The sequence below is a fragment of the Eubalaena glacialis genome, chromosome 11 (assembly GCF_028564815.1).
Source record: "Eubalaena glacialis isolate mEubGla1 chromosome 11, mEubGla1.1.hap2.+ XY, whole genome shotgun sequence".
Taxonomy (NCBI): domain Eukaryota; kingdom Metazoa; phylum Chordata; class Mammalia; order Artiodactyla; family Balaenidae; genus Eubalaena; species Eubalaena glacialis.
The window spans coordinates 20,270,868-20,281,907 of record NC_083726.1 but is presented as its reverse complement, the minus strand read 5'-3'; the positions used below and the strand labels follow the sequence as shown (position 1 = coordinate 20,281,907).

Here is an 11,040-nt window from a genome sequence, read left to right as displayed (position 1 = left end):
AGTTTCATTTTCTGCTTGGAAAGTTTTCTTTCTTTTTTCTTTTCTTTTCTTTTCTTTTTTTTTTGGCTGCTGCAAGCTGCATGGCTTGCAGGATCTTAGTTCCCTGACCAGGGACTGAACCCATGCCCTCAGCAGTGAAAGCACAGAGTCCTAACCACTGGACCATCAGGGAATTCCCTGGAAAGTTTTCTTGAAATACTCTTTTTCTTTTTAAATTTTATACAAAATTTTATTGACGTATAGTTGATTTACAATGTTGTGTTAATTTCAGCTGTACAGCAAAGTGATTCAGTTATACACACACACACATATATATATATATATATATACACACATTCTTTTTCATATTCTTTTCCAGCATGGTTTATCAGAGGATATTGAATATACTTCCCTGTGCTATATGGTAGGACTTCATCGTTTATCTCTTGAAATTTTTTAAAAAATTAATTTGTTTATTTTATTTATTTATTTTTGGCTGCGTTGGGTCTTCTTTGCTGCGCGCGGGCTTTCTCTAGTTGCTCCGTGGCATGTGGGATCTTCCTGGACCAGGGCTCGAACCCGTGTCCCCTGCATCGGCAGGCAGATTCTTAACCACTGCGCCACCAGGGAAGCCCCCTCTCTTGAAATATTCTTAAGCAAAATTTCACCAAATGGGGAACTTCCCTGGTGTCCAGTGGTAAAGACTCCACACTCCCAATGCAGGGGGCCTGGGTTCGATATTCGGTGAGGGAATTGGATCCTCCACGCTGCAACTGAGACCCAGCGCAGCCAAATAAATAAATAAATAAATAAATAAATAAATAAAATAATTTTAAAAAAAATCACCAAATGTAGTTTAGGTACCAGTTTGTCACTTAATGGAAATAAATCACACACTGACCATTCTTACCTGATAAATAGGGGAATTTGTGACTCAGATTGTATCTAACACATGGTAGGTATCCCATAAATATTTTGTTGATGAGTGGATAAAGTTTATGGTTATTTTTGCAGCCAAATAAAAATTTTTTAAAAGATGATTTCATTTAATCAAACAACTGGTTATGAATGCAGTGCATTCATATTTTCCCCAATGTTTGTAGTATTGATGTTTCCTATGTTGTAGTGCCAAGTGTAGGAATGTAGGCCCATTGGTACTCATGCATTGATGGTGGGTGTTATAGACTGAGTAATACTGAGAGAAAATCAGACCATGGTGGTGAATAATTGTCAAAGGTGTTTTTTTTTTTAATTTATTTTATTTATTTATTTAATTTTGGCTGCGTTGGCTCTTCGTTGGTGCGCGCGGGCTTTCTCTAGTTGTGGTGAGTGGGGGCTACTCATTGTTGCGGTGCGCGGGCTTCTCATTGCGGTGGCCTCTCTTGTTGCAGAGCATGGGCTCTAGGCACGCGGGCTTCTGTAGCTGTGGCTCGTGGGCTCTAGAGCGCAGGCTCAGTAGTTGTGGCGCACGGGCCCAGTTGCTCCGCGGCATGTGGGATCCTCCCGGACCAGGGCTCAAACCCGTGTCCCCTGCATTAGCAGGTGGATTCTTAACCACTGTGCCACCAGGGAAGCCCAAAGGTGTTTTCTTATTATTATTTTTTTTAATTTTTAAAAAAATTTTTATTGAAATATAGTTGATTTACAATGTAGTATTAGTTTCCAGTTTATTCTTTTTTTTCTTTTAACATCTTCATTGGAGTATAATTGCTTTACAATGGTGTATTAGTTTCTGCTTTATAACAAAGTGAATCAGCTATACATATACATATATCCCCATATCTCTTCCCTCTTGCGTCTCCCTCCCACCCTCCCTATCCCACCCCTCTAGGTGGTCACAAAGCACCGAGCTGATCTCCCTGTGCTATGTGGCTGCTTCCCACTAGCTATCGGGTTTACATTTGGTAGTGTATATATGTCCATGCCACTCTCTCACTTTGTCCCAGATTACCCTTCCCCCTCCCCGTGTCCTCAAGTCCATTCTCTACGTCTGCGTCTTTATTCCTGTCCTGCCCCTAGGTTCTTCAGAACCATTTTTCAAAGGTGTTCTATTATTAAATTATGGCATCTGAGAAGCTATGAGGTCTTAACCTACTTTACACCTTCCTGGTATACAACTAAGGCATGATGAGCCAACTGTGTGCATTTTTTCCCAACTCCTTGTTCAGTGACCAGCATTTTGGTAGCTTGAATTTTGACATATTGGGAATATTTATAGCATGGAAATTGGCCTGTGTTACCAATCAGGTTCCCTCTAGAGCTGCTTGTTAAGCATTTACCAGCACATCTGTGCTCACTCTCCTCCCCCAGTCATTCTTCTAATTGCTTTGTTCCTTGCCTGCTGTTAGAGCACAGAGGAGGCAGGAAAGCAGAGTCAGACACATAGATGGAATGTAGATTCCCTCCATTTGATAGCACTGGGACCTGGAACAAGTTATATAACCTCTCCAATACCCAGTTTCCTCCTTAATAAAGTGGGGTTGGTAATAGGCCCACCTCAGGGCTGAGAGGATGAAATGAAATGATGCATGGTGAGCACCTAGCAGTGCCTGGTACATGGCAAGTGTTCAAAAAGTAGTGTCTACTGCCAGTCCTGATAGTCATTCATTCAACAAATGCATATGGAAAGGCTGTTTGCAAAGCACTTCTGATTCTGCCTGTATGGGTTTGTGTGTTTTTGTTTTTGTTTTTGACCTCGCTGTGTGGCTTGTGGGATCTTTGTTTTGTTCCCTGACCAGGGATCTAATCCAGGCTCATGGCAGTGAAAGCATGGAGTCCTAACCACCGGACTGCCAGGGAATTCCCAGATTCTGCCTGTATGGTTTTAAATGTACAGATAAGCAAGAATAAAATATCACTCTGAAATTCTGAGCTTTCGAATTGCATGTTCGATGTCATGTGGACTGCATACCTGGGCCCTTGAAATATGTCCTGGTTTGCTCTCCCTGGACAGATCATTCCCAAGTCTGGTCATCTTCTCATCTCCTGTTAGAGCACCTTTGTCCCCCCACCTACCTACCCCCCTGAATATCCTCCTCACTTCTCCACAACCAACAATCTTCCTGGCACGTGGCAGATTCCTCTCAGACCTGTGCCAACAAGTACTCTTGCATGAGTCATCGGGTAGCTGCTTTTTTATACCCTGAGGTCAGGAATAGAAGGCTTCCTTTCCCTGTGAGAATTTTCTGGCAAAAGTGCTGCCCGAGGGCACACATAAGCTGTCTCCACCAGCTGTTTCCATCACTGGTTCCCGTGCCCTCCTCGCCCATTCAGGACGATGTTGTGCTCAGAAGGGCATCCCACATGTCGGGCAGCCTTCACCTCAACATCCCTTTAGTGAAAAAAAGATTATTTGTAGGAAAAATGGTAATGTTAAATTCTAAACCCTTCAGATTCTTACAGGTACAGGTGACACTGAGATTGAAGTAATTGGGACTAGAGGAATTTGTGGGAAGCGGGGACATTAACCGCTTCGTACTCTTCAAATATTAAGTGTTCACAAAGCTTAAAGACTCCTGCTTCCTGCACACACAGGCTTCCTGTGGAATTTTTCAAACACTTTGAAGTGCATCTTTTCAACTTGATCCATTTTTCAGTACTTAAATTTCAGAGCTGTTTTAAAACGTGGAAACACTCAAGACAAGTACGAGTTGTTTCATGTTGGGAGCGCCTTTGCCATCAGTTTGAAACTGTGCTTTATGCAAGCAGCTTGAGAGTATAAAAATGTAAACCTTGGCATTGATGAATAGAAGCCAGCACATGTCAAATGCTACATTCCAGCTCATTGAATTAATTAATTGATAGACTGCATCTGAAATATGTCTCATAGAAGCTATTTTTCTGTTAAAATAATTTATCACCATGGGTAATACCCTTGATACCCTATTTCCATAAAGTACTGATAGGCATCAATAATATTTATTGCTCAGCCTTCCATCATATTTTCAGCAGTGTAAATTCTTATGCATAAATCATATTGTTAAAAATTAAAATGATGTGTTTATGTATATTTAATATTCAAATAGTAGACTTTTCAAATGTGATTTTAAACCAGGTTTTTTTTTTCCCCCCCCAAAATAGTCTCACTCAATTCCTCATCAAGAATGAACACACACATCAGATTTTTCAGGTGGGATCATCTGAAAAACACCACCACCATTCACTTTAAATATTTTCTCACATAGTGTTGTCAATTATACTTCAAACCGAACAAACATACAAACAAACTCATAGAAAAAGAGACCAGACTTGTGGTTCTCAGAGGCCAGGGGTAAGGAAGAGGAGGATTGGAGGATGGTGGTCAAATAGCACAAACTTCCAGTTAGAATATAAATAAGTACTAGGGAGGTAATGTACAACATGGGTAATATAATTAACACTGCTGTATGTTATATATGAAAGTTGTTAAGAAAGTAAATCCTAAGAGTTCTCATCATAACAAAAAAAGTTCTCAAAATTTGTATCTGAGAGGATGGATGTTCAGGAAACTTACTGTGATAATCATTTCGTGATGTCTGTAAGTCAAATCATTATGCTGCACACCTTAAACTTATACAGTGCTGTTTGTTAATTATATATCAGTAAAACTGGGGAAAAAAAGAAAAAATAGTTTCTAATTTTTCAGAGCCTAAATTGAAAATACTTTAGAACAAAATCAGGTCAAATCTTTGAAATTCAAAGTGGCTGAACACCCAGAAGGGACACAATATAATACCTGCCAGTTACATGCCTGCCCAGAGGGCTGAACTGAATTCCTTTTTACTAATTTGTACATGTCTTCTCTTTCTCAGTGATACAGGAACAACACCTCCAGAGAGTGGTATTTTTGGATTTATGATAAACTTCTCTGCATTTCTTGGTAAGTACACAATAATTATTATAAATAAATTAAAAATTACCAATCTCACCTGAAGTAAAATGTTACAGTTTATGTATCATTTTTATTATTATTTTTTTAGTTTTATTGATCTTTGCTATTGTTTTCTTTGTTTCTATTTCATTTATTTTTGCTCTGATCTTTATGATTTCTTTCCTTCTACTAACTTTGGGTTTTGTTTGTTCTTCTTTCTCTAGTTCCTTTAGGTGTAAGGTTAGATTGTTTATTTGAGATTTTTCTTGTTTCTTGAGGTAGGCTTGTATTGCTATAAACTTCCCTCTTAGAACTGCTTTTGCTGCATCCCATAGGTTTTGGATCATTGTGTTTTCATTGTAATTTGTCTCTAGGTATTTTTTGATTTCCTCTTTGATTTCTTCAGTGACCTCTTGGTTATTTAGTAACATATTGTTTAGCCTCCATGTGTTTATGTTTCTTACATTTTTTTCCCTGTAGTTGATTTCTTTCTTTTTTTTTTTTTTTTAAACATCTTTATTGAAGTATAATTGCTTTACAATGGTGTGCTAGCTTCTGCTTTACAACAAAGTGAATCAGTTACACATATACATATGTTGCCATATCTCTTCCCTCTTGCATCTCCCTCCCTCCCACCCTCCCTATCCCACCCCTCTAGATGGTCACAAAGCACCGAGCTGATCTCCCTGTGCTATGCGGCTGCTTCCCACTAGTTATCTATTTTACATTTGGTAGTGTATATATGTCCATGACACTCTCTCACCCTGTCACATCTCACCCCTCCCCCTCCCCATATCCTCAAGTCCATTCTCTAGTAGGTCTGTGTCTTTATTCCCATCTTGCCACTAGGTTCTTCATGACCTCTTTTTTTTTTTTTTTTTTCCCTTAGATTCCATATATATGTGTTAGCATACTGTATTTGTTTTTCTCTTTCTGACTTACTTCACTCTGTATGACAGACTCTAACTCCATCCACCTCATTACAAACACCTCCATTTCATTTCTTTTTATGGCTGAGTAATATTCCATTGTATATATGTGCCACATCTTCTTTATCCATTCATCCGATGATGGACACCTAGGTTGCTTCCATGTCCTGGCTATTGTAAACAGAGCTGCAATGAATATTTTGGTACATGACTCTTTCTGAATTATGGTTTTCTCAGGGTATATGCCCAGTAGTGGGATTGCTGGGTCATATGGTAGTTCTATTTTTAGTTTTTTAAGGCACCTCCATACTGTTCTCCATAGTGGCTGTATCAATTTACATTCCCACCAACAGTGCAAGAGTGTTCCCTTTTCTCCACACCCTCTCCAGCATTTATTGTTTCTAGATTTTTTGATGATGGCCATTCTGACCGGTGTGAGATGATACCTCATTGTAGTTTTGATTTGCATTTCTCTAATGATTAATGATGTTGAGCATTCTTTCATGTGTCTGTTGGCAATCTGTATCTCTTCTTTGGAGAAATGTCTATTTAGGTCTTCTGCCCATTTTTGGATTGGGTTGTTTGTTTTTTTGTTATTGAGCTGCATGAGCTGCTTGTAAATCTTGGAGATTAATCCTTTGTCCGTTGCTTCATTTGCAAATATTTTCTCCCATTCTGAGGGTTGTCTTTTGGTCTTGTTTATGGTTTCCTTTGCTGTGCAAAAGCTTTTAAGTTTCATTAGGTCCCATTTGTTTATTTGTGTTTTTATTTCCATTTCTCTAGGACCTGGGTCAAAAAGGATCTTGCTGTGACTTATGTCATACAGTGTTCTGCCTATGTTTTCCTCTAAGAGTTTGATAGTGTCTGGCCTTACACTTAGGTCTTTAATCCATTTTGAGTTTATTTTTGTGTATGGTGTCAGGGAGTGTTCTAATTTCATACTTTTACATGTACCTGTCCAATTTTCCCAGCACCACTTATTGAAGAGGCTGTCTTTTCTCCACTGTATATGCTTGCCTCCTTTATCAAAGATAAGGTGACCATATGTGCGTGGGCTTATCTCTGGGCTTTCTATCCTGTTCCATTGATCTATATTTCTGTTTTTGTGCCAGTACCAAACTGTCTTGATTACTGTAGCTTTGTAATATAGTCTGAAGTCAGGGAGCCTGATTCCTCCAGCTCCATTTTTCGTTCTCAAGATTGCTTTGGCTATTCGGGGTCTTTTGTGTTTCCATACCTGTAGTTGATTTCTAATCTCATAGCGTTGTGGTCAGAAAAGATGCTTGATATGATTTCAATTTTCTTAAATTTACCGAGGCTTGATTTGTGACCCAAGATGTGATCTATCCTGGAAAATTTTCCGTGTGCACTTGAGAAGAAAGTGTAATCTGCTGTTTTTGGATGGAATGTCCTATAAATATCAATTAAATCTATCTGGTCTATTGTGTCATTTAAAGCTTGTGTTTCCTTATTAATTTTCTGTCTGGATGATCTGTCCATTGGTGTAAGTGAGGTGTTAAAGTCCCCCACTATTATTGTGTTACTGTCGATTTCCTCTTTTATAGCTGTTAGCAGTTGCCTTATGTATTGAGGTGCTCCTATGTGTTGGGTTCATATATATTTATAATTGTTATGTCTTCTTCTTGGATTGATCCCTTGATCATCCAAGGTAGTGTCCTTCCTTGTCTCTTGTAACATTCTTTATTTTAAAGTCTATTTTATCTGATATGAGTATTGCTACTCCAGCTTCCTTTTGATTTGCATTTGCATGAATATCTTTTTCCATCCCCTCACTTTCAGTCTGTATGTGTCCCTAGGTCTGAAGTGGGTCTCTTATAGACAGCATATATATGGGTCTTGTTTTCGTATCCATTCAGCAAGCCTGTGTCTTTTGGTTGGAGCATTTAATCCATTCACGTTTAAGGTAATTATTGATACGTATGTTCCTATGACCATTTTCTTAATTGTTTTGGGTTTGTTTTTGTAGGTCCTTTTCTTCTCTTGTGTTTCCCACTTAGAGAAGTTCCTTTAGCATTTGTTGTAGAGCTGGTTTGGTGGTGCTGAATTCTCTTAGCTTTTGCTTGTCTGTTAAGCTTTTGATTTCTCCATCGAATCTGAATGAGATCCTTGCTGGGTAGAGTAATCTTGGTTGTAGATTCTTCCCTTTCATCACTTTAAATATATCATGCCACTCCCTTCTGGCTTGTAGAGTTTCTGCTGAGAAATCAGCTGTTAACCTTATGGGAGTTCCCTTGTATGTTATTTGCCATTTTTCCCTTGTTGCTTTCAATAATTTTTCTTTGTCTTTAATTTGATTAAATTAATTAAATTAAATTAATTAAATTTAAATTAATTAAATTATTCAATTTGATTACTCGACGTGTTTCTCCTTGGGTTTATCCTGCCTGGGACTCTCTATGCTTCCTGGATTTGGGTGGCTATTTCCTTTCCCATGTTAGGGAAGTTTTCAACTATAATCTCTTCAAATATTTTCTCGGGTCCTTTCCCTCTCTCTTCTCCTTCTGGGACCCCTATAATGCGAATGTTGTTGTGTTTAATGTTTTCCCAGAGGTCCCTTAGGCTGTCTTCATTTCTTTTCATTCTTTTTTCTTTATTCTGTTCCGCAGCAGTGAATTCCACCCTTCTGTCTTCCAGGTCACTTATCTGTTCTTCTGCCTCAGTTATTCTGCTATTGATTCCTTCTAGTGTAGTTTTCATTTCAGTTATTGTATTGTTCATTTCTGTTTGTTTGTTCTTTAATTCTTCTAGGTTTTTGTTAAACATTTCTTGCATCTTCTCGATCCTTGCCTCCATTCTTTTTCTGAGGTCCTGGATGATCTTCACTATCATTTTTCTGAATTCTTTTTCTGGAAGGTTTCCTATCTCCACTTCATTCAGTTGTTTTTATGGGGTTTTATCTTGTTCCTTCATCTGGTACATAGCCCTCTGCCTTTTCATCTTGTCTCTCTTTCTGTGAATGTGGTTTTGGTTCCACAGGCTGCATGATTGTAGTTCTTCTTGCTTCTGCTGTCTGCCCTCTTTTATTGTTATTTTTTAATAAACATTATTTTTTAGAACATTTTCAGATTCACAGAAAACTTGAGGAAAAGGTAGAGATTTCCCATATATGCCCTGCTCCCCCACACCCCCCCCATAGCCTTCTCCATTATCAACATCCCCCCACCAGAGTAATATATTAGTTACAGCTGATGAACCTACATTGCCACATCATTATCACCCAAAGTCAATAGTTTACATTAGGGTTTATGCTTGGTATACGTGATTTTTTAAAAAGTATAACCTTTGCAACTACAGTTTTGCTCTACTTTGAGAAACTCAAGTGACTAGAAATCCCAAGTTATTTATGGCCTCATTATAGAACTATTCACTTTATCTGGTAATTTGCCACAGGAATTTGAAATGGATTTTAAATGTAATTTCTAAAATTGTGATTTATATCCAATGCATTTGCGTTAAGCCAAAGACACCTAAAGTTTAGAAGCTAATGTTTCTCAGAGTGTGTTCTGAAGGTAACTTACAAGAAAATCCTCTTGGGTGATGGTTGCAAGGCCTGTTCCAGGGCCACACTGCAGATCTACTGGATCAGAACTTCTGGAAGTGGAGCCCAAGCATATGTGCTGTGAACCATCACTCTAAGGGACTTGGATTCTCACAAAAGCTTTTGAACCACTGACAAAGGTGTTACCTCACCTGTTAGAGGAAGGGAAAGGTGAAGCATGGAACAGTTTGTCTCCAACTCAGCTATGATTTTTCAGTTCCTCAAATGCACCTGAGATGCAGTTGAGAGGCTACAACCCTCTCTCATGAGCCAATTAATGTAATGATTAAAAAACTCAGTCTTCTATGGGTGATGAGGGTATATGGATGGAAGAGGTAGGGCTCTTTCCATAAACCCTTAACCCTGCAGAACAATCAGGTGTTTGCCAGGGACCCATCATATAACCAGCACTTTCTGGCCCTCTCTATTGATGCAGGGCGGGAAGGGGCAGAGGTGCTGGAAACCCTACCTAGTGACTTGGCATCTTCAGAATTTGTTCATCCTACTTGGTAGAGGGAGTTTCACCCCATCACTCATTTGTGGTCTTCTCCTCCCAAGGTTTTGGAGGTGAGCAAGGGGAAGTAGAAATAGGAGTCAGTCAATCCCAGTGCCCTCTTACACCATCCTTGCCCAGAGTCCAGATTTAGAAGACAGATGATTTTATCACTAGCAAATGATAAATGTAGCTTTTTGCTTCTAGGCAAGGGAGAATCTGACATGAATATCTCTGTTTAAAATGCTCTATGATAAATGACTAGCTTTTAGACTGGTTTTAAAAATTCAGCAAAAAATATTACAGCCATCATAACACTATTGAACACACAGAAATCTACTTTATCCTAACACATGCATGATATCCAACTCATGGACATATAATAATTTATAATTCAGTCCCCTATTGTTAAACATTTAGGCTGTTTCTCATTTGGTAATATACAATGCTGAAGTGAATATCTTTTAAACATATCTCTGCATATCTATGTGACTTTTTCTATAAGCTAAATTTGCTGAGTTAAATTTGCCCTCACACCATTCACAAAAGCCAATGGCAATTAAAGAAGTAAACATGAAGAACAAAACCATAAGAGGAGGGACTTCCTCTTATGGTGGTGCAGTGGATAAGAATCCACCTGCCAATGCAGGGGACATGGGTTCGAGCCCTGGTCCGGGAAGATCCCACATGCCATGGAGCAACTAAGCCCGTGCGCCACAACTACTGAGCCCACGCTCCAAACCTACTGAAGCCCGCACGCCTAGAGCCCATGCCCCGCAACAAGAGAAGCCACCGCAAGGAGAAGCCCGACTGCAAAGAAGAGTAGCCCCACTCGCTGCAACTAGAGAAAGCCTGCGCGCAGCAATGAAGACCCAACACAGCCAAAAATAAATAAAATTAAATCTTAAAAAAAAAAAAAAAAGAGGATTTGGATTTAAGTATAGGAAAATATTTTTAAAACCTTAGGATGGAAAAGCTTATCTAAACTTACACACACAAAACCCAGAAGCTAAATAGGGAAGAACTGACAGATTTGGGTAGATAAAAATTGAAACTTCTAAGTGATGAAAGATTCACGAAGTTAAAGACAAACAACAGACCAGAAGAAAATTTGTAATATTTATAGCATACAATAGACTAATGTACATAATGTATAAAGAGCAACTACAAATTAAAAATGAACTCAAGAGAAAAATAAAAAAAATGATAAACATGCAATTTTCAGAAGAAG

At 38.7% G+C, this 11,040-nt stretch overlaps 1 protein-coding gene across 1 annotated transcript in view; it reads left to right on the top strand.

Moving 5' to 3' along the window:
- DRAM1 (DNA damage regulated autophagy modulator 1) overlaps positions 1–11,040 on the top strand; it is a 48,844-nt gene that overhangs the window by 23,638 nt on the left and 14,166 nt on the right. The window contains exon 2 of the mRNA XM_061205102.1: positions 4,770–4,837. Coding sequence (XP_061061085.1) covers positions 4,770–4,837 — 68 coding nt within the window. The remainder of the gene's footprint in view (positions 1–4,769; positions 4,838–11,040) is intronic.